At 44.1% G+C, this 24,638-nt stretch overlaps 2 protein-coding genes across 2 annotated transcripts; both read left to right on the forward strand.

Annotated features, from left to right (window-relative positions):
- The first annotated feature begins 218 nt into the window (after positions 1-218).
- gabarapl2 (GABA(A) receptor-associated protein like 2) lies at positions 219-24,384 on the forward strand. Its single transcript, XM_041890083.1, has 4 exons — positions 219-521; positions 6,674-6,729; positions 19,837-20,009; positions 23,853-24,384. Exons 1-4 carry the CDS (start codon positions 488-490, stop codon positions 23,941-23,943), a joined length of 354 nt encoding a protein of 117 aa, XP_041746017.1. The 5' UTR covers positions 219-487; the 3' UTR covers positions 23,944-24,384.
- Positions 14,763-16,016, forward strand: LOC121576711 (dynein light chain Tctex-type 3-like). The gene is made up of 2 exons (XM_041890084.1): positions 14,763-14,958; positions 15,304-16,016. Exons 1-2 carry the CDS (start codon positions 14,932-14,934, stop codon positions 15,622-15,624), a joined length of 348 nt encoding a protein of 115 aa, XP_041746018.1. The 5' UTR covers positions 14,763-14,931; the 3' UTR covers positions 15,625-16,016.
- Positions 24,385-24,638: the final 254 nt, after the last annotated feature.

The raw sequence follows: 24,638 nt of genomic DNA on the forward strand, positions 1-24,638 counted from the left end.
CGCCTTCGCACTCCTAAACAACGCGATGTTAAAAAACTTTTGCAAAGGGTCTGCAAAACTTAGTCCACTCTGTTCATAACATATTCTAGTTTTGGGAACAGAAAACTGTATTGAAATCAAATGTTTCATCGATGAGAAAACTTGCAGAATATCGGCCAAAATCCATCTCGTTCCATCTTCTCCCACTGCCGGCCAGTGGAAACGCCAAGCGGATGCTTCACATTTATGCATCCGATGAAATATCTGTGTCATTGTTCTATTTGTGGTTGTACAGCCACCCCACCTTACAGAATCGAAATGGTACAACCGGACAGTGACATCACCATCACCTCTTTGGGCTAGACGGGCGTTCGAAGGGTTGTAGCTACATTGTTTACATTTTAGTTGTTACATTGTATCGTTTTACATAAAATCGACATTAACCTGCCTGTTTACACGTTCGGGTTTTAAATTCAGCATCACGTCATAGCGCGAGGATTCTGCAAAAATGAAATGGATGTTTAAAGAGGATCATTCCCTCGGTAAAGGGATTTTAATTATGTCACATGTAATTGTCTGTGTAATTTCCTGTACAGATTTCGTTTTCGGTTTTGAGATGCCAAACTGATGATGGCATGAGCAGACTAGATTGCATGTGCCGTACGTCGGGCCACAAATACACAAATAGGGCTTGGAGCTTGCACAAAAAGGATAATATGGTGCATGTATTCATGTACTGGCCTACAGGTTATTCGTTAGATAATGTCTCTTGTAAACACCATCATAACTTTTACTCGAATCACAAGTAGGCCAACGTTACCCTCCCTGAACCTTACTGGTTCCATCAGTAATACATAGTATACATGTATATTAACTAAGAGTAAGTAAGTATAGGGGGCATAATAGCACACTATTTTTTAAAATAAATGAACAGCATTTATTAATTCAGGTTATTACATTGAGAATTCTATATTTTTTTTAACAAAATTGAGAGAGAGAACTGTCCCAACATATAAGCAGTTATAAACTACCAGTTATATGACTAAAAACTGTCATTTTGTCCCCCATTCTAAATGTGTTTTTGAGTACTTTACACTGTTTTCTTATTTTAATGTTACCACTTGATGAAGGATCTGCTCAATTGTGTCTAATTACAGGGCTCATATCTAGGCTAATGAAACTGACAGCATTGAACCTCAATGGAATCATCACACCTATACCGTTTTCACACTATTGTGTCGAGTCCGATCCAAACTGTTCTGTTCTGGCTCTGATATTTTCTTTTCACATTATCCTTTCCAGCTTGGCAACTGTAGTGGATGTGTAAACAGCCCAGTACTGCTCAGCTTGGCTGTACTTGGCTCGCCTCAGTAGTTTGAAAAGGGTTCTAGTGGCATGCATGACATGGCATGTCTGCCAGAAACCAGCTATATAAAGCAAATGGTTTAGCACTATTCTAGTAAATCTAACATTGAATCATATACAGTGGGGGGAAAAAGTATTTAGTCAGCCACCAATTGTGCAAGTTCTCCCACTTAAAAAGATGAGAGAGGCCTCTAATTTTCATCATAGGTACACGTCAACTATGACAGACAAATTGAGAATTTTTTTCTCCAGAAAATCACATTGTAGGATTTTTTATGAATTTATTTGCAAATTATGGTGGAAAATAAGTATTTGGTCACCTACAAACAAGCAAGATTTCTGGCTCTCACAGACCTGTAACTTCTTCTTTAAGAGGCTCCTCTGTCCTCCACTCGTTACCTGTATTAATGGCACCTGTTTGAACTTGTTATCAGTATAAAAGACACCTGTCCACAACCTCAAACAGTCACACTCCAAACTCCACTATGGCCAAGACCAAAGAGCTGTCAAAGGACACCAGAAACAAAATTGTAGACCTGCACCAGGCTGGGAAGACTGAATCTGCAATAGGTAAGCAGCTTGGTTTGAAGAAATCAATTGTGGGAGCAATTATTAGGAAATGGAAGACATACAAGACCACTGATAATCTCCCTCGATCTGGGGCTCCACGCAAGATCTCCCCCCTTGGGGTCAAAATGATCACAAGAACAGTGAGCAAAAATCCCAGAACCACACAGGGGGACCTAGTGAATGACCTGCAGAGAGCTGGGACCAAAGTAACAAAGCCTACCATCAGTAACACACTATGCCGCCAGGGACTCAAATCCTGCAGTGCCAGACGTGTCCCCCTGCTTAAGCCAGTACATGTCCAGGCCCGTCTGAAGTTTGCTAGAGTGCATTTGGATGATCCAGAAGAGGATTGGGAGAATGTCATATGGTCAGATGAAACCAAAATATAACTTTTTGGTAAAAACTCAACTCGTCGTGTTTGGAGGACAAAGAATGCTGAGTTGCATCCAAAGAACACCATACCTACTGTGAAGCATGGGGGTGGAAACATCATGCTTTGGGGCTGTTTTTCTGCAAAGGGACCAGGACGACTGATCCGTGTAAAGGAAAGAATGAATGGGGCCATGTATCGTGAGATTTTGAGTGAAAACCTCTTTCAGCATGACAATGATCCCAAACACACCGCCCGGGCAACGAAGGAGTGGCTTCGTAAGAAGCATTTCAAGGTCCTGGAGTGGCCTAGCCAGTCTCCAGATCTCAACCCCATAGAAAATCTTTGGAGGGAGTTGAAAGTCTGTGTTGCCCAGCGACAGCCCCAAAACATCACTGCTCTAGAGGAGATCTGCATGGAGGAATGGGCCAAAATACCAGCAACAGTGTGTGAAAACCTTGTGAAGACTTACAGAAAACGTTTGACCTGTGTCATTGCCAACAAAGGGTATATAACAAAGTATTGAGAAACTTTTGTTATTGACCAAATACTTATTTTCCACCATAATTTGCAAATACATTCATAAAAAATCCTACAATGTGATTTTCTGGATTATTTTTTCTCATTTTGTCTGTCATAGTTTACGTGTACCTATGATGAAAATTACAGGCCTCTCTCATCTTTTTAAGTGGGAGAACTTGCACAATTGGTGGCTGACTAAATACTTTTTTTCCCCACTGTAGCTATCTAGATCACTACTATGTCTGAAACATCAGTTGAAAGTTCACAGACACAGACATATATGTTGAGATACATATACACTACCGGTCAAAAGTTTTAGAACACCTACTCATTGAAGGGTTTTTCTTTATTTTCACTATTTTCTACATTGTAGAATGATAGTGAAGACATCAAAACTATGAAATAAAACATATGGAATCATGTAGTAACCAAAAAAGTGTTCAACAAATCAAAATATATTTTATATTTGAGATTCTTCAAAGTAGCCACCCTTTGCCTTGATGACAGCTTTGCACACTCTTGGCATTCTCTCAACCAGCTTCACCTGGAATGCTTTTCCAACAGTCTTGAAGGAGTTCCCACATATGCTGAGCACTTGTTGGCTGCTTTTCCTTCACTCTGCGGTCCAACTCCTCCCAAGCCATCATTTTGGTTGAGGTCGGGGGATTGTGGAGGCCAGGTCATCTGATGCAGCACTACATCACTCTCCTTCTTGGTAAAATAGCCATTACACAGCCTGGAGGTGTGTTGGGTCATTGTCCTGTTGAAAAACAAATGATAGTCCCACTAAGCCCAAACCAGATGCGATGGCGTATCGCTGCAGAATGCTGTGGTAGCCATGCTGGTTAAGTGTGTCACCAGAAAAGCACCCCCACACCATAACAGCTCCTCCTCCATGCTTTACGGTGGGAACTACACATGCGGAGATCATCCGTTCAACCACACCGCGTCTCATAAAGACACATCGGTTGTAAACAAAAATCTCCAATTTGGACTCCAGACCAAAGGACAAATTTCCACCGGTCTAATGTCCATTGCTCGTGTTTCTTGGCCCAAGCATTCTCTTATTATTATTGGTGTCCTTTACATTTTACATTTTAGTCATTTAGTAGACGCTCTTATCCAGAGTGACTTACAGTTAGTGAATGCATACATGTTTTTTTGGGGTTTTTTTTCATACTGGCCCCCCGTGGGAAACGAACCCACGTCCCTGCCGGCCAAACCCTCCCCTACCTTGGACGACGCTGGACCAATTGTGCGCCGCCCATGGGTCTCCCGGTCACGGCTGGCGACAGAGCCTGGACTCTAACCAGGATCTCTAGTGGCACAGCTAGCACTGCGATGCAGTGCCTTAGACCACTGCGCCACTCGGGAGTCAAGTAGTGGTTTCTTTGCAGCAATTCGACCATGAAGTTCTGATTCACACAGTCCCCTCTGGACAGTTGATGTTGAGATGTGTCTGTTACTTGAACTCTGTGAAGCATTTATTTGGGCTGCAATTTCTGAGGCTGGTAACTCTAATGAACTTATCCTCTGCAGCAGAGGTAACTCTGGGTCTTCCATTCCTGTGACGGTCCTCATGAGAGCCAGTTTCATCATAGCGCTTGATGGTTTTTGCGACTGCACTTGAAGAAACGTTCAAAGTTCTTGACATTTTCCGTATTGACTGACCTTCATGTCTTAAAGTAATGATGGACTGTCGTTTCTCTTTGCTTATTTGAGCTGTTCTTGCCATAATATGGACTTGGTCTTTTACCAAATAGGGCTATCATCTGTGTACCCCCCTACCTTGTCACAACTCAACTGATTGTCTCGAACGCATTAAGAAGGAAAGAAATTCCACAAATTAACTTTCAACAAGGCACACCTGTTAATTGAAATGCATTCCAGGTGACTACCTCATGAAGCTGGTTGAGAGAATGCCAAGAGTGTGCAAAGCTGTCATCAAGGCAAAGGTTGGCTACTTGAAGAATCTCAAATATAAAAAATATTTTGATTTGTTTAACACTTTTTTGTTTACTACATGATCCCAAATGTGTTATTTCATAGTTTTGATGTATTCACTATTATTCTACAATGTAGAAAATAGTAAAAATAAAGAAAAACCCTTGAAAGAGTAGGTGTTCTAAAACTTTTGACCGGTAGTGTATGTACAGTGCATTCGGAAAGTATTCAGACCCCTTCCCTTTTCAACATTTTGTTACATTACAGCCTTATTCTAAAATGGATTAAATAAAAACAATTCCTCATCAATCTACACACAATACCCCATAATGGCAACGCAAAAACAGGTTTTTAGACATTTTTGCAATGTATTAAAAATTTAAAACAGAAATACCTTATTTACATAAGTATTCAGACCCTTTGCTATGAGACTCGAAATTGAGCTCAGGTGAATCCTGTTTCCATTGATCGTCCTTGAGATGTTTCTGCAATTTGATTGGAGTCCACCTGTGGTAAATTCAATTGATTGGGCATGATTTGGAAAGGCACACACCTGTCTATATAAGGTCCCACAGTTGACAGTGTATGTCCTCTGTGGTCCTCTGTAGCTCAACTGGTAGAGCACGGCGCTTGTAACGCCAGGGTAGTGGGTTCGATCCCCGGGACCACCCATACACAAAAAAAATGTATGCACGCATGACTGTAAGTCGCTTTGGATAAAAGCGTCTGCTAAATGGCATATTATTATTATTATTATTTATTATTATGTCAGAGCAAAAACCAAGCCATGAGGTCGAAGGAATTGTCCGTAGAGCTCCGAGACAGGATTGTGTCGATGCACAGATCTGGGGAAGGGTACCAACACATTTCTGCAGCATTGAAGGTCCCCAAGAACACAGTGGCCTCCATCATTCTTAAATGAAAGAAGTTTGGAACCACCAAGACTCTTCTTAGAGCTGGCCGCCTGGCCAAACTGAGCAATCAGAGGAGAAGGGCCTTGGTCAGGGAGGTGACCAAGAACCCGATGGTCACTCTGACAGAGCTCCAGAATTCCTCTGTGGAGATGGGAGAACCTTCCAGAAGGACAACCATCTCTGCAGCACTCCACCAATCAGGCCTTTATGGTAGAGTGGCCAGACGGAAGCCACTCCTCAGTAAAAGGCACATGATAGCCCGCTTGGAGTTTTCCAAAAGGCACCCAAAGGACTCTCAGACCATGAGAAACAAGATTCTCTGGTCTGATTAAACCAAGATTGAACTCTTTGGCTTGAATGCCAATTCCCCAAATACAGGTGTACCAAGCTTGTAGCATCATACCCAAGAAGACTCAAGGCTGTAATCGCTGCCAAAGGTGCTTCAACAAAGTACTGAGTAAAGGGTCTGAATAATTACATAAATATGATATTTCAGTTTTTTATGTTTAATAAATGTGTAAACATTTCTAAAAAACTGTTTTTGCTCTGTCATTATGGGGTAGATTGATGAGGGGGAAAAAACAATTTAATCAATTTTAGAATAAGGGTGTAACAACAAAATGTGGAAAAAGTAAAGGGGTCTGAATACTTTCCGAATGCACTGTATTGGCATTGCACATCGCTTTCACATGGAATGCTTAGAACAGTGTGTTCCCTCACATGATCATTAGAACATCCCCAAAACGACTCTATTACTACCTACTATTACTGTTTAATGTGCTGTCTCCAGTCTTCTGTTTATCTACTGTCTTAAGTGTATGGAGGTACGGAACTGTAAATGTCAAGTCTGGGTCATGTGTTTGTTGGTCTTCTTATGTAAATGTATGAGCTGTGGAAAGGAATTCCCTTTTAGGAGGACAATAAATCTATCTAATCTAATGTATGTAGCTATATCATGCCACCACCTACGCCTACGCATCTAATCCTACTTTTTTCTTCTCTTTCTTAGAACACCGATGTGTGGAGTCTGCCAAAATACGCAACAAATATCCTGACAGGGTGCCGGTGAGTGAGTGAAAGGGATCGACCTAGGGGCTAGATAGAGTGTTTTCCTGTGTTAGTGTCTATGCACCCTCAGCGGGTCTGCAACAACCAGATGCATCCGGTTTTCAGGGGAAATGGAAAGCTAGTCTTTTTAAAATCTCCCTCTTTGGCCTGAATGTGTCAATGTGTAGTTCATACATGCATAATCTATGAGTAGAATTACTGTCTTACCTCAATTAGCCACGAAATCCCTAGTTTGAAAGCTGTGCGGCGCCATTTTCCCTACATTTACCCCCACATGGGCCAGCCCCCTAGCAATTAGAGTTTCAGCCAATGAGCTTCAGCCCCTCGCCATTTGAGTGACAGCTAGGAAGTGGTACACATATCTGCACATTTGTGACTTGTACGCAATTTTCGGGGACCTTTGGCTCTTGGGCGCTACTTTCAAATCTACTGGCTAAAAAGTATACAAAAGTACTGGAGAATATCTTTAACAAAGTGACACTCGATCTTAACTCCTCCTCCACATATACTGGATTTGTTGAACAGTGCAGAAGAGAACCTCAGACAGTTTTTTTTTCTTCTCATCAGGACCAGAAAGAAAGAAACGCTGTATTTATTTTACGCCTTGTGCTGGGGACAATAAAAAGCCACTTTAAAATGTGCAGTTTTGTCACACAATAAAATGCCACTGATGTTTTAAGGGAGCGTGCAGTTGGCATGCTGACTGCAGGATTGTCCACCAGAGCTGTTGCCAGAGAATTCTATGTTAATTTCTCTACCATAAGCCACCTCCAATATCGTTTTAGAGAATTTGGCAGTACGTCCAACCGGCCTCACAAACGCAGACCACGTGTAACTACGCCAGCCCAGGACCTCCACCTCCAGCTTCATCACCTGCGGGATCGTCTGAGACCAGCCACCCGGACAGCTGATGAAACTGAGGAGTATTTCTGTCTGTAATAAAGCCCTTTTGTGGGGAAAAACTCATTCTGATTGGCTGGGCCTGGCTCCCCAATGGGTGGGCCTGGCTCCCAAGTGGGTAGGCCTATGCCCTCCCAGGCCCACCCATGGCTGCGCCCCTGCCCAGTCATGTGAAATCCATAGATTAGGGCTTAATTTATTTATTTCAATTGGACTGATTTCCTTATATGAACTGTAACTCAGTAAAATCGTTGAAATTGTTACATGTTGCATTTATATTAATGTTCAGTATAGTTAGAGTTTATAAATTATTATACATTTTTACCCCCTTTTTCTCCCGAATTTCTTGACTACAATCTTGTCTCATCGCTGCAACTCCCCAACGGGCTCGGGAGAGGCGAAGGTCGAGTCATGCATCCTCCGAAACATAACCCGCTTCTTAACACCCGCACACTTAACCCGGAAGCCAGCTGCACCAATGTGTCGGAGGAAACACCGTTCAACTGACGACCGAAGTCAGCCTGCAGGCACCCGGTCTGCCACAAGGAGTCCTATTGCACGCTCCCTCAAAACTTGAGACATCTGTGGCATTGTGTTGTGTGACAAAACTGCACCTTTTAGAGTGGCCTTTTATTGTCCCCTGCACAAGGTGCACCTGTGTAATGATCATGCTGTTTAATCAGCTTCTTGATACGCCATACCTGTCAAGTGGATGAATTATCTTGGCAAAGGAGAAGTCCTTACTAACAGGGATGTAAACACATTTGTGCACAACAATAGAGAGAAATAAGCTTTTTGTGCATATGGAAAATGTCTTGGATCTTTTATTTCAACTCACGAAACATGGGACCAACACTTTACATGTTGCATTTATATTTTTGTTCAGTATAAATACTGCACTCTGACCCACAAAACGTATTTGCTAGATTCATGATAGTGTTGATAGAAAAAGCAAAGGAAAGTGAAATTCAAAACGTGATGTAGTTTTATTGGAAATTGCAGCTGTTGTTTGTTGGTAAGTAACTCCCGTGTGGCGCAGTGGTCTAAGGCACTGCATCACAGTGCTAGCTGTGCCACTAGAAATCCTGCTTCGAATTCAGGCTCTGTCATAGCCGGCCGCGACCGGGAGACCCATGGGGTGGCGCACAATTGGCCCAGCGTCGTCCAGGGTAGGGGAGGGGAGGGAATGGCCGGCAGGGATGTAGCTCAGTTGGTAGAGCATGGCGTTTGCAACGACAGGGTTGTGGGTTCGATTCCCACGGGGGGTATGAATTAAAAATATATATAATAATGTATGCACTAACTGTAAATCGCTCTGGATAAGAGCGTCTGTTAAATGACTAAAATGTAAAAATGTAATTAATCTGCTAGCTTCTGACATGATTTACTGCAGCTAGAAAGAGAACTAAAACAGCTTTACCTACAGATTGGTAGACGCTATTCCTAATCCGTTTTCAGATTTGAGAAGTAGGGGAAGATTTCATACCCTCTATGTTTTTGTCTGACTTGATGGGGGAGTGGTCAAAACTGCATTTGTTTGCAAATAAAACTACATCTATGTTGTTGAAGCGGTTACTAAAACAGCTGTAAGTTTTTATCAGAATATAATTTTTTGTTCAAACGCTAGCTTTGAGTAGCAGAGAAATAAACGAAGATGTAAACACTAACTTTTAAAATGTTTAGGAAATCCCATACAATGGAATGGAGGACAAAAAGAAGGACAATAAATGTAATATTTTAAAAGTATAAAATATATAAGAAAGTTGACGTTTTAAAGGTTGAATGGCGTTTCTAGCTTGAACGGTGTAAGAGGAATAGCGTGCTAAAGAAGAAGAAGAAGAAGAAGAAGAAGAAGAAGTATTATCTGCATGGTATGTTTTGCTGGCTACCTAGCCAGACAGTTTTATAGGAAATAATCTAATTAACTGCAAATATGCCGACATTCCATTCAAACAATACAGTCAATCCATAGCCATACACTGGCTGAAATCAGTTGATGATAGGTGTCACGGATTCTGCCGAGGCTGCTCCTCCTCCTTGCTTGGGCAGGCTTCGGCGTTCGCCGTCCCCGGAGTACTAGCTACCACCGTTAGATGTTTCGATGTTAGATTGGTTTTGTCTGTCTGTTGCACCTGTGTCCGTTTGTGTCTGATTATGTGTCCTATAAGTTGCCTGCTTTGTGTTGGTTAGTTTGTGTGTTATTGTTCGCCTGTCCGTTGGAGCTGCTCTCTGTTTTTTGTTTTGTAGTTTACGCACAGTTTGCGTAATCGCTCGCCTCTGTTTTGTGTTGAGGCCGTTGTTTGTATTTTTGCCTAGTGTTTACTAGTAAAAGTCTGTTGGACTAAGCTTCAGTGTCCTGCGCCTGACTCCCACACCACATTTACATCAGCCCTTGACAGAATAACACACCATATGGAGTCAGCAGGAGCAGCGGCGGCACCCAAGTCGCTGGAGGAACGGATCAGCGATCAAGACACCATGATCCGGCAACTTGGGGCCGCCATGAACGAGGTGTCCAACACTCTGCGCCGTTTGGTCACTGGAGAGGTGCCCACGCCTTCGCATACCTTACCATCACTATCGGCCAGTCCTCCTCTCCCAGCACCGGAACCCAGTGGCATTCGGCTCTCGCTCCCGAGGGCATATGATGGTACCGCAGCCGGGTGTCAGGGGTTCCTCCTGCAGGTGGAACTCTACCTGGCCACCATACACCCGGCGCCCTCGGGACACGAGAGCGTCTCCGCCCTCATCTCCTGTCTATCCGGCAAGGCGTTGGAGTGGGCCAACGCCGAATGGAGGGGAATAGACGCCGCCACCATCACCTACGCGGAGTTCTCCCGCCGCTTCAGGGCTGTGTTCGATCATCCACCTGAAGGGAAGGCGGCGGGGGAGCGTCTGTTCCACCTCCGACAGGGGAAGAGGAGTGCACAGGAGTTCGCCCTGGAGTTCCGGACTTTAGCGGCGGATGCGGGGTGGAATGAGAGGGCCCTCATCGACCATTATTGGTGCAGCCTACGAGAGGACGTTCGTCGTGAGCTGGCCTGCAGGGACACCAACCTTCGACCAGTTGGTGGACATTTCCATCCGTCTCGACACCCTGCTGGCTACCCGCGGACGTCCCGAATGGGGGTCGTCCATTCCGCCCTCCAGCACCTCCGAGCCGATTCCCATGGAGCTCGGGGGTGCTGGCGCTAGGGAGAGGAGGAGAGAGAACCCGAGGGGGGCCGTCCCCTGCACCAACTGTGGCCGTGGAGGGCACACTGCGGCTAGGTGCTGGGGAGGGTCTCCTGGGAGAGGGGACAACAGGTCACGCACTGGGGAGTCATTTCAGGTGAGTAGGCGCCTCACTTACCCAGAGCTCTCTGTTGGTCACCTGTGTATACCTGTGAGATTTCCACAGGTGGCACCTCATTCCCAGCATAAGGCGCTAGTAGATTCAGGCGCAGCTGGGAATTTTGTTCATCGTGAATTTTGTTCTAGGTTAGGAATTCCCCTTCGGCCGGTGGAAGCCCCCTTCCCTGTTCATGCCCTAGACAGCCAGCCGCTGGGGTCGGGGTTGATTAGAGAAGTCACAGCACCACTTAAGATGACTACGCAGGGGGGTCATGAGGAGATCATTCAGTTTTATCTGATCGACTCCCCTGCGTATCCCGTGGTACTGGGGCTTCCCTGGTTAAGCGCCCATGATCCTACCATTGCGTGGCAACAGAGGGCTCTTATGGAGTGGTCTGCCCAGTGTGTAGGTAGATGTCTAGGTGTTTCCTTAGGGGCGACCTCGGTGGAGAGTCCGAACCAAGTGCCCGCAATGCGCATTCCCCCTGAATATGAGGATTTAGCACTTGTGTTCAGCAAGACTAGGGCAACACGGCTGCCACCTCATAGACAGGGGGATTGTGCGATAGATCTCCAAACAAGAGCGGCACTTCCGCGGAGCCGTGTGTATCCCCTGTCTCAAGAGGAGACAGCGGCTATGGAGACTTACATAGCCGAGTCCTTGGAACAGGGATACATACGGTCCTCCACTTCCCCGGTTTCCTCGAGTTTCTTCTTTGTGAAGAAGAAGGACGGGGGTTTGCGCCCGTGTATTGATTACCGTAGTCTCAATCAGATCACGGTTAAGTACAGTTATCCTCTTCCTCTGATTGCGACTATGACTGAGTCATTACGCGGAGCGCGGTTCTTCACAAAGTTGGATCTCAGGAGCGCGTACAATTTGGTGCGCATTAGGGAGGGGGATGAATGGAAAACAGCATTTAGCACCACCTCGGGTCATTACGAGTATCTCGTCATGCCATACGGGTTAATGAATGCTCCTTCAGTCTTCCAATCCTTTGTGGACGAGATTTTCCGGGACATGCATGGGCAGGGTGTGGTAGTATACATCGACGACATCCTAGTGTACTCTTCTACACGAGCCGAGCATGTAGCCCTGGTGCGCCGAGTATTGAGGAGGCTGTTGGAGCATGACTTGTATGTCAAGGCAGAGAAATGCTTGTTTTTCCAGGAGTCCATCTCCTTTTTGGGTTATCGATTGTCCGCGTCTGGTGTGAAGATAGAGGTTGACCGTGTGTCGGCCGTGCGTAATTGGCAAACTCCAACCACTGTAAAAGAGGTGCAGCAGTTTTTGGGTTTTGCTAATTACTACCGGAGGTTTATCCGGGGCTTTGGACAGGTGGCAGCTCCCATTACGTCCCTGCTAAAGGGGGGCCCGGTGCGTTTGCAGTGGTCAGCTGAAGCGGACAGGGCATTTGTTAAACTGAAGAACCTGTTCACTTCGGCTCCGGTGCTGGCGCATCCGGACCCCGCTTTACCATTCCAAGTTGAGGTAGACGCGTCCGAGGCCGGTATTGGGGCAGTTCTGTCGCAACGGTCTGGCACGCCACCTAAACTCCGCCCCTGTGCGTTCTATTCTAAGAAGCTCAGCCCGGCGGAGCGTAATTATGACGTAGGGGACAGGGAGCTGTTAGCTGTGGTTCAGGCCCTAAAGGTGTGGAGGCATTGGCTTGAGGGGGCTCAACACCCTTTCCTCATTCTGACTGACCACCGTAACCTGGAGTACATCCGGGCAGCTAGGAGATTAAACCCTCGTCAGGCTAGGTGGAACATGTTCCTGACCCGGTTTGTTTTTAAGATCACATACATCCCAGGGTCCCAGAACGGTAAGGCAGACACCCTGTCCCGGCGGTATGACACAGAGGAGAGGTCCATTGAGCCTACTCCCATACTGCCGGAGTCTTGTTTGGTGGCTCCGGTGGTGTGGGAGGTCGATGCGGAGATCGAGCGGGCATTGCGTACCGACCCTACTCCCCCAGAGTGTCCTGTGGGGCGGACGTACGTTCCGCTCGAGGTTCGTGATCGCCTTATTTATTGGGCTCATACATCACCCTCCTCTGGACATCCAGGTATTGGCCGGACAGTGCACTGCCTTAGCGTGAAATACTGGTGGCCAACGTTAGCTAGGGATGTGAGGGTTTATGTCTCCTCCTGCTCGGTGTGCGCCCAGTGTAAGGCGCCTAGACACCTACCCAGGGGAAAGTTACATCCCCTGTCCGTTCCACAACGACCATGGTCCCACCTCTCGGTGGATTTTGTAACCGACCTTCCCCCCTCCCAGGGGAATACCACCATTTTGGTCGTTGTGGATCGGTTTTCCAAGGCCTGTCGTCTCCTCCCGATGCCGGGTCTCCCTACTGCCCTACAGACCGCTGAGGCCCTATTTACCCACGTTTTCCGGCACTATGGGGTTCCCGAGGATATAGTGTCTGACCGAGGTCCCCAGTTCACCTCCAGAGTCTGGGGGGCGTTCATGGAACGCTTGGGGGTCTCGGTGAGCCTTACCTCGGGTTACCACCCAGAGAGCAATGGGCAGGTAGAACGAGTCAACCAGGATGTGGGTAGGTTTCTGAGGTCCTATTGCCAGGGCCGGCCGGAGGAGTGGTCAAGGTATATCCCCTGGGCAGAGATGGCACAGAACTCTCTCCGCCACTCCTCCACCAATCTAACCCCTTTCCAGTTTGTGTTAGGGTATCAGCCGGTTCTGGCACCATGGCACGAGAGCCAGATCGAGGCTCCTGCGGTGGATGAGTGGATTCGGCGCTCGGAGGAGACGTGGAACGATGCTCATGTCCATCTGCAGCGGGCCATCCGTCGACAGAAGGCGAGCGCCGATCGCCACCGCAGTGAGGGTCCGGTGTACGCACCGGGAGATCGAGTCTGGCTCTCGACTCGAAACCTGCCCCTCCGCCTGCCCTGCCGGAAGCTGGGTCGGCGGTTTGTGGGGCCTTTTAAAGTCCTGAGGAGATTGAACGAGGTGTGTTACAGGTTACAACTGCCTAGTGATTATAAGAATATTAACCCCTCGTTCCATGTGTCTCTTCTCAGGCCGGTGGTAGCTGGTCCACTCCAGGAAGGTGAGATAGGAGAGACCCCTCCGCCCCCACTGGACATCGAGGGAGCTCCGGCGTACATGGTCAGGACCATCTTGGACTCGAGACGTCGGATGGGGGGTCTCCAGTATCTCGTGGAGTGGGAGGGGTACGGTCCGGAGGAACGGTGCTGGGTGCCTAGGAGGAATATCCTAGATCCATCTCTCCTGACTGAGTTCCACCGTGGTCATCCCACGCGACCGGCTCCGCGTCCTCCTGGTCGTCCCCGAGGCCGGGGTCGGCGCATGGCTCGAGCCGCGCGTCAAGGGGGGGGTACTGTCACGGATTCTGCCGAGGCTGCTCCTCCTCCTTGCTCGGGCAGGCTTCGGCGTTCGCCGTCCCCGGAGTACTAGCTACCACCGTTAGATGTTTCGATGTTAGATTGGTTTTGTCTGTCTATTGCACCTGTGTCCGTTTGTGTCTGATTATGTGTCCTATAAGTTGCCTGCTTTGTGTTGGTTAGTTTGTGTGTTATTGTTCGCCTGTCCGTTGGAGCTGCTCTCTGTTTTTTGTTTTGTAGTTTACGCACAGTTTGCGTAATCGCTCGCCTCTGTTTTGTGTTGAGGCCGTTGTTTGTATTTTTGCCTAGTGTTTACTAGTAAAAGTCTGTTGGACTAAGCTTCAGTGTCCTGCGCCTGACTCCCACACCACATTTACATCAGCCCTTGACAATAGGACTTAGACAAGTTGTAAATGCAACAACTATTGCTTGTTTTGCCACTATGACTCATTTGTTCACGTTGGTTGTGGTTTAGCTATACACATATTTGTCTCTGCCTTTGATGATCTCAATCTCGTTGAAAGCTAAACAGGAACAACAGCAGGATCGGCGAAACGGTCTTTGTATAAAGTGGAGATCTTTGCCTTTAAAGCAATGGAGGAGTACAATTCCGGAGAGGAGGTAGATTGTGCATTTAGCTATATAGCTAGCTATATATATAGCTCAGACTTTATATCATTCGGCCCAGTTAGCTAGATGGCTAGCTAACGTTTGCATGCACTGAATAGATGGTGTTTTGAAACGTCACAAGCGAGTACTTGAGGGGATTTGTTTATTTTGCCCGGATTATCCCAGTGGGAGGAGTTTGATTGGGGAGAAAAGTGATTGCAGGAAAAGTAACAACTGTGTGAATGAATGCCAAACACTCAACAACACACCTTTGTTTGACTTTATATCATAACTAAGTAATACCCTCTAGTTTTTTCATGTTTTTCATAATGAGCCTTTTTTATAAATGAATCACAGGTGTCTTTCAACACAGATGAGGCCAGTGTCTCTGTTAAAGAGTGTATCGAAGGTATCATTGGAGGAATAGACTACAACCAGAACAAAGGGAACCAATGGACTGCCAGCATCGTGGAGCACTCTCTCACCCAGTTGGTCAAACAAGGGAGACTATTCAAGTTCATAGTGAACTGTGTCATCATGCAGAAGAGTGGTGCTGGTCTCCACACCGCCAACTCCTGCTACTGGGACACTGCTACTGATGGAAGCTGCACAGTCAGGTGGGAGAACCGCACCATGTACTGTGTGGCAAGTGTTTTCGCTGTGGCCGTGACCTGTTAACGTGGGACCCTCCATTTCCCTTCCCAAAACCCCCTGTCTCGCACAGAGCCGAACACAGCCAGGCATGCACCAGGACCACCAAGCCTTGAATATCCTATGCTGATTACCCATGAACAGAAATGTCTGTTGTACAAGAACACCTCTTAACCCCACACTCACAAAGTTTGACCACCCACAATGGGAATCATAGGATGATGATGTGTTGCCATATGTGGTGGATTTATAGTGTTGTTTAGTGTTGTCTGTGTATAAATGTAAAATAGACCAATAGTTAGAGAGAGATATGCTCAGTATGGATTTAGGAAATGGCACTACCCATACTGGTAAACGTTCTTCTTTCAACAATCACAGAACATCTTCAACTAGGCTATACATGTGTAATAATAGTATTATCTAAATCAGGGGTGTCAAACGTCCGGCCCGCGGGCCGGATCAGGCCCGCAAACGGGTTTAATCCGGCCCGCGAGATGATTTTGAAATAATATTTCAGTGGATTTGGACAGTCAGTTGAAGCAAAAAGTAAAGTCATTTATTGCGTTTTCGGTTGCAATTGATGAAAGCACGGACATTACAGATGTTGCACAACTGGCCATTTTCATCCGCGGAGTTGATGACACATTGACCGTCACCGAGGAGTTCGTGGAGTTGGTGCCGATGACAGATACAACGACAGCAGCTGATATTTTTACCGCACTCGTCGGGCGCGCTGGACAGGGTCGGAGTGGACTGGTCCCGCGCTGTCAGCCTGGCTACAGATGGTGCACCCTCAATGATCGGGAAAAAAGCAGGCGTTGTGACAAAGTTCAGAGAGAAAGTGCAATCTGCAAATGGAGGACGTGATTTTTTGACTTTTCACTGTATTTTGCACCAGGAGGCTTTGTGTTGCAAGTCATTAAAGATGGATAACGTCATGAAGGTGGTCATCCAAACTGTTAATTTCATCCGATCCAGAAGCCTGAATCACCGTCAGTTTGACAGCCTTCTCAGAGAGAAAGACCACATCTATGGCCTGCCATACCACACTGAGGTAAGATGGTTAAGCCGAGGTGCTGTGCTGAGGCGTTTCTTTGATTTACGAGAAGAAATTGAACAGTTCATGGAAGAAAAGGGCAAACCAGTGTTAGAATTTCATTCCGCAGAATGGATGCAGGACCTTGCATTTAAGGTGGATGTTACAGAGCACCTGAATAACTTGAACAAATAGCTGCAAGGGCGCAACAAAGTTGTCACGCAGTATTATGACAGCATACGTTCTTTCAAGTTGAAGCTGTCATTGTGGGACACGCAACTTGCCGGTGGTGATGCAGCTCACTTCCCCTGTCTGAAAAATGTGTGCGCGACCCAACATGTGGCAGACATGAAGCGGTTCAAAGATAAAATAACGGGACTGTTACGGGAGTTTGAGCAACGCTTTCAGATTGATGTTTATATGTTTTTATGTTGATGTGCTATTGTTTTTAATTGTTTTTATTTTATTTGTATATTTAACCTATTCTTGACTCTGTGGTTCTTGCACTTGTTTGGGGAACAGGATTTCATTATTTTTATCTACATTTCTGCCTGAGAAATGACACCCTGATATAGTTCTGTGATATACTTCTGTGAATCACTGAGGCATTGTGTGTTTGTGTGTTCTTTTTCCTCAGAACTTTCAAATAACTTGAGGTGTTTTATGATTAATAGTGATGTTGTGCTTTTGGACACTGTCCTCAGGCTCCAGCTTTATGTTTATATGTTTTTATGTTGATGTGCTATTGTTTTTAATTGATTTTATTTTATTTGTATATTTAACCTATTCTTGACTCTGTGGTTCTTGCACTTGTTTGGGGAACAGGATTTCATTATTTGTATCTACATTTCTGCCTGAGAAATGACACCCTGATATAGTTCTGTGATCTGTGAAACAGTTATGTTAATCACTGAGGCATTGTGTGTTTGTGTGTTCTTTGTCCTCAGAACTTTCAAATAACTTGAGGTGTTTTATGATTAATTGTGATGTTGTGCTTTTGGACACTGTCCTCAGGCTCCAGCTTTATGTTTATATGTTTTTATGTTGATGTGCTATTGTTTTTAATTGATTTTATTTTATTTGTATATTTAACCTATTCTTGACTCTGTGGTTCTTGCACTTGTTTGGGGAACAGGATTTCATTATTTGTATCTACATTTCTGCCTGAGAAATGACACCCTGATATAGTTCTGTGATCTGTGAAACAGTTATGTTAATCACTGAGGCATTGTGTGTTTGTGTGTTCTTTGTCCTCAGAACTTTCAAATAACTTGAGGTGTTTTATGATTAATTGTGATGTTGTGCTTTTGGACACTGTCCTCAGGCTCCAGCTTTATGTTTATATGTTTTTATGTTGATGTGCTATTGTTTTTAATTGATTTTATTTTATTTGTATATTTAACCTATTCTTGACTCTGTGGTTCTTGCACTTGTTTGGGGAACAGGATTTCATTATTTTTATCTACATTTATGCCTGAGAAATGACACCCTGATATAGTTCTGTGATCTGTGAAACAGTTCTGTTAATCACTGAGGCATTGTGTGTTTGTGTGTTCTTTTTCTTTAGAATTTTCAAATAAACTTGACGTGTTTTATGATTAATAGTGATGTTGTGCTTGTACTATTTTGGACACACTGTCCTCAGGCTCCAGCTTTATGTTGTATGTTGATCGTATTAAAACAAAGAAAACAATCTGAAGTTGTTGTTTTTAAGTTATATATACCATGATTTTTCCGGTCCTGCCCACTTGGGAATAGATTTTCCTCCATGTGGCCCCTGAGCTAAAATGAGTTTGACACCCCTGATCTAAATCAATACATCACAATTATAGTTACAACTGTGAACAGGCTCATCAATAGTGTGCCATAGTTGTACCACTATCTAAAATATCACACCACTACATATCTACAATACAAAATGTATAATACCACTATACAACAATATTACAATGTACGTGTGTGTAGAGTGTTTGTGCTACTGCTTGTGTGCGTATGCGCGTGTCTGTACCTTTGTGTGTGTTTCTTCACAGTCCCCGCTGTTCCATAAGGTGGACTTACCTGTTTTTTAAATCTGATTCTACTGCTTGTATCAGTTACCTGATGTGGAATAGAGTTCCACTTCTTACAAAAACAAGTAGTGATTAATGAAAATGTATGCCTCCTGAGTGGCGCAGTGGTCTAAGGCATTGCATCGCAGTGCTAGCTGTGCCACTAGAGATCCTGGTTCGAATCCAGGCTCTGTCGTTGCCGGCCGCGACCGGGAGTGTAGGGGAGGGAATGGCCGGCAGGGATGTAGCTCAGTTGGTAGAGCATGCGTTTGCAACGCCAGGGTTGTGGGTTCGAGTCCCACGGGGGGCCAGTATGAAAAATAATGTATGCACTCACTAACTGTAAGTCGCTCTGGATAAGAGCGTCTGCTAAATGACTAAAATGTAAAATGTAAGTACTGATATTGTATCATATAATAGCACTGAGAGATTTCCAAGAAAACACAAATTGAGACATTTATGATCTGTTTACATATATTTTAGAGGCTATTTATACAGAAAATGTGTATAAAACCCATATAAACTGTACTTATAATTATATGACAATATTTTAGGTCGACAATAATTATTTTACACAATTTCTTCTATATCACATGCTTTACTTTTATTTTCCTGCATAAGTAAAATCAGGAAATGCATAACTGATGCCTCTACTGCCATTCATTCCAATTAGACTGGTTTGGATTTTCCCCTGCCATTTTCACCCTTCTGTAACTCTGACGGTTTATGACATAGCCCCACTAGTAATTTAATAGGATCTCTATGGGCACTTTCACATATCCATTTATGATCCCGATCCTGGAGCGTTTGGTAACCTGATCCATGCTGCAAAGCATTTATGAAATGCAAATGAACCCTGCCTGAAACGAATCATGGACCTGCTTGAGTAGCGGGTCCAAGATCCAGGACCAGAGAGACCCTGTCCTACACCCTTATGTATGAATGTGTTATACGTAAATGTACAATAAGGTCGTTATTGTAACAATGTACCTGGCTGAATAAAGATTAAATAAATAAAATATTGAGCACACTGAATTGTGGAAAATCGCTGGAATGTTTGTGTTTGGCTGTGTGTATATCATAACACAAAAGGATGTTATACGTCATATCCCTGTTGGTGTGTGTGTTTAAATATGTTATTTATCTGCTTCTCAGGTGATAGTGGAGAAAGTGTCTGGCTCACAGATAGTGGACATCGACAAGAGAAAATACTTGGTCCCTTCTGACATTACAGTGGCCCAGTTCATGTGGATCATCAGGAAGCGCATCCAGCTGTCCTCGGAGAAAGCTATCTTTCTCTTTGTTGACAAAACTGTTCCCCAGTCCAGGTGAGATTAAATTGACTTAATTGGAGGAAGGGGTGTGGGCTGTGAGTAGTATTTCTTAAAACACTGATCTAAATGAGCCCTGAGTGCATTGTTTTTCACTCTGTCCCAATGATCTAACGTGTTATACAACCATCCACACTTTACTTTTTGTCTTCAAGAACTGTTGCATTCTTATACCAGCCTAGGTTTAATCCCACGTGGTCTGTATGTGCATTTGTTTGTGTGTCCATCTCTGTAACTAAAGACCAGGAACATTCCATTTCAGTCTCTGTTAAATCAATCTCCCTGTGAAAGAGTATAGCCACACCAATCTCCTTCACTTACACCAAATCTTGGTTAACCCAGAACTAAAATCTCATGTAATTTGATCAGACATTTATGTTACGTAGTCTGCCAACAAGAAATGACTTGCACGTAATCACACCTTCAAATCTACCCGAATCACAATCTCTCTAGCTGGGACTGATTGTTAGTACTATCTGTCAAAAACCTGTTAAATACATATACCTACTAATGCATTATGTGAGTAGACTGTTGGTAACACATGGTTACGGGGTTAGACTGAATAGGCCTTGAAATTAGATACTTTAAAACTCAGCATCCTTATGCAATTGTTTATATTTTCTAGACAATGCCATTCTGATGTAAGATTAACTTTTTGAACACATCACGGGTGACTCAGATGTCAGATGAGTTCCTGAATGTGTATTGTGTGTGGGGTATATATACAATGAGGGAAAAAAGTATTTGATCCCCTGCTGATTTTGTACGTTTGCCCACTGACAAAGACATGATCAGTCTATACTTTTAATGGTAGGTTTATTTGAACAGTGAGAGACAGAATAACAACAAAAAAATCCAGAAAAACGCATGTCAAAAATGTTATAAATTGATTTGCATTTTAATGAGGGAAATAAGTATTTGACCCCTCTGCAAAACATGACTTAGTACTTGGTGGCAAAACCCTTGTTGGCAATCACAGAGGTCAGACATTTCTTGTAGTTGGCCACAAGGTTTGCACACATCTCAGGAGGGATTTTGTTCCACTCCTCTTTGCAGATCTTCTCCAAGTCATTAAGGTTTCGAGGCTGACGTTTGGCAACTCGAACCTTCAGCTCCCTCCACAGATTTCCTATGGGATTAAGGTCTGGAGACTGGCTAGGCCACTCCAGGACCTTAATGTGCTCTTCTTGAGCCACTCCTTTGTTGCCTTGGCCGTGTGTTTTGGGTCATTGTCATGCTGGAATACCCATCCACAACCCATTTTCAATGCCCTGGCTGAGGGAAGGAGGTTCTCACCCAAGATTTGACGGTACATGTCCCCGTCCATCGTCCCTTTGATGCGGTGAAGTTGTCCTGTCCCCTTAGCAAAAAAACACCCCCAAAGCATAATGTTTCCACCTCCATGTTTGACGGTGGGGATGGTGTTCTTGGGGTCATAGGCAGCATTCCTCCTCCTCCAAACAAGGCGAGTTGAGTTGATGCCAAAGAGCTCGATTTTGGTCTCATCTGACCACAAAACTTTCACCCAGTTCTCCTCTGAATCATTCAGATGTTCATTGGCAAGTTCATTGGCAAACTTCAGACGGCCCTGTATATGTGCTTTCTTGAGCAGGGGGACCTTGCGGGCGCTGCAGGATTTCAATCCTTCACGGCGTAGTGTGTTACCAATTGTTTTCTTGGTGACTATGGTCCCAGCTGCCTTGAGATCATTGACAAGATCCTTCCGTGTAGTTCTGGGCTGATTCCTCACCGGTCTCATGATCATTGCAACTCCACGAGGTGAGAACTTGCATGGAGCCCCAGGCCTAGGGAGATTGACAGTTATTTTGTGTTTCTTCCATTTGCAAATAATCGCACCAACTGTTGTCACCTTCTCACCAAGCTGCTTGCCGATGGTCTTGTAGCCCATTCCATCCTTGTGTAGGTCTACAATCTTGTCCCTGACATCCTTGGAGAGCTCTTTGGTCTTGGCCATGGTGGAGATTTTGGAATCTGATTGATTGATTGCTTCTGTGGACAGGTGTCTTTTATACAGGTAACAAACTGAGATTAGGAGCACTCCCTTTTTACCTGTATAAAAGACACCTGGGAGCCAGAAATCTTTCTGATTGAGAGGGGGTCAAATACTTATTTCCCTCCTTAAAATGCAAATCAATTTATAACATTTTTGACATGCGTTTTTCTGGATTTTTTTGTTGTTATTCTGTCTCTCACTGTTCAAATAACTAGACTGATAATTTCTTTGTCAGTGGGCAAACGTACAAAATCAGCAGGGGATCAAATACTTTTTTCCCTCATTGTAGGAGGAACCTTGATTTTCAGCTTTCCCACGAGACTTGGAAGTATGGCAAAGCGAGACTAATAGAGGAGTGAATGTACAGTACCAGTCAACAAAAGTTTGGACACACCTACTCATTCTAGGGTTTTTCTTTATTTGTAAAATTTTCTACATTGTAGAATAATAGTGAAGACATCAAAACTATGAAATAACACATATGGAATCATGTAGTAACCAAAAAAGTGTTAAACAAATCCAAATATAACGACAGTCCATCATTAAGTTAAGACATGAAGGTCAGTCAATCTGGAACATTTCAAGAACTTTGAAAGTTTCTTCAAGTGCAGTCGCAGAAACCATCAAGCGTTATGATGAAACTGGCTCTCACGAGGACCACCACAGGAAAGGAAGACCTAGAGTTACCTCTGCTGCAGAAGATAAGTTCATTAGAGTTAACTGCACCTCAGATTGCAGCCCAAATAAATGCTTCACAGAGTTCAAGTAACATGTCAACATCAACTCTTCAGAGGAGACTGCGTGAATCAGGCCTTCATGTTCGAATTGCTGCAAAGAAACCACTACTAAAGGACACCAATAATAAGAAGAGACTTGCTTGCACCAAGAAACACGAGCAATAGACATTAGACTGGTGGAATTCTGTCCTTTTGTCCGATGAGTCCAAATCTAAGATTTTTGGTTCCAACCGCCGTGTCTTTGTGAGACGCAGAGTAGGTGAACGGATGATCTCCACATGTGTGGTTCCCACCGTGAAGCATGGATGAGGAGGTGTGATGGTGTGGGGGTCCTTTGCTGGTGACACTGTCTGTGATTTATTTAGAATTCAAGGCACACTTAACCAGCATGGCTACCACAGCATTCTGCAGCGATACGCCATCCCATCTGGTTTGCGCTTAGTGGGACTATCATTTGTTTTTCAACAGGACAATGACCCAAAACACACCTCCATGCTATGTAAGGGCTATTTGACCAAGGAGAGTGATGGAGTGCTGCATCAGATGACCTGGCCTCCACAATCACCCGACCTCAACCCAATTGAGATGGTTTGGGATGAGTTGGACCGCAGAGTGTAGGAAAAGCAGCCAACAAGTGCTCAGCATATGTGGGAACTCCTTCAAGACTGTTGGAAAAGCATTCCTCATGAAGCTGGTTGAGAGAATGCCAATAGTGTGCAAATCTGTCATCAAGGCAAAGGGTGGCTACTTTGAAGAATCTAAAATCTAAAATATATTTTGATTTGTTTAACACTTTTTTTGGTTACTACATGATTCCATATGTTTTATTTCATAGTTTTGATGTCTTTGCTATTATTCTACAATGTAGAAAATAGTCAACATAAATTCTACAATGTAGAAAATAGTAAACATAAAGAAAAACCCTTGAATGAGTAGGTGTGTCCAAAATTTTTACTGGTACTGTATGTGCATGCATTTGTGTTCTGAGTTCGAACTGTGTCTGGTTGGAGGATGTATCTTTTTTAAATGTTTGTGTGTTCTGGAAAATGTATGTTCAAAATGTGAGCAATGTCTTTCTCTATCTTGCAGTCTGACAATGGGACAGCTATATGAGAAAGAGAGAGACGAGGATGGCTTTCTGTACATGGCGTACAGTGGCGAAAACACATTTGGTTTCTAGGCCTTCACACAACATTGAGTTGACACAACCCTTGCATCCTACTTGAACCAATCACCCCATTATTTCTTGCAGACAAGCTTGATTATATCACTATCATAATAAAGAAAGATGTGTGGAAGAAGTGTGTTAGAAACCTCAACATTAATCATGTTATGGATGCATTTGTATTACTAGTATCACTCATATCATATTATATTGAAACCATAAATTGTACATTTGATTACTTTTAGGTAAAGAAAACAAGCTGTTTGGGAATGTTGTTGCCTTATTATTAGCAGTTTAACATATTCATGTCAGCTATGATATACAGTAATAACGGTTTTGTTTTAATTTATCAATGTTATTTGATTTGTTTATTATCTTTAAAGATGATAAATACCAAGAATTTGAATAAATGAAAGGTAAGGTAGCTTGATGACCAATAAAACACATAAAATGTAACTTATTCTCTGTACTCATTCAAAACAACAATTTCATTTTCTCAACAGAGAAATATTCACGGATGCATATATAATTCTATACACATACAGGAACAAAGACTGTCACAAATACTGTATATAATGACTCAGATCTCATGAACATAGCTACTGTAAATATGCACAGATAACAAATGAGTTAGATCAACAGTGCAGGCCTTGTATCTCATCTACCACTTTTCCTCATTCCACTTTACCACATTCCTCAAAGCTCTCCAT

The sequence above is a fragment of the Coregonus clupeaformis genome, chromosome 29, assembly GCF_020615455.1.
Source record: "Coregonus clupeaformis isolate EN_2021a chromosome 29, ASM2061545v1, whole genome shotgun sequence".
Lineage (NCBI taxonomy): Eukaryota > Metazoa > Chordata > Actinopteri > Salmoniformes > Salmonidae > Coregonus > Coregonus clupeaformis.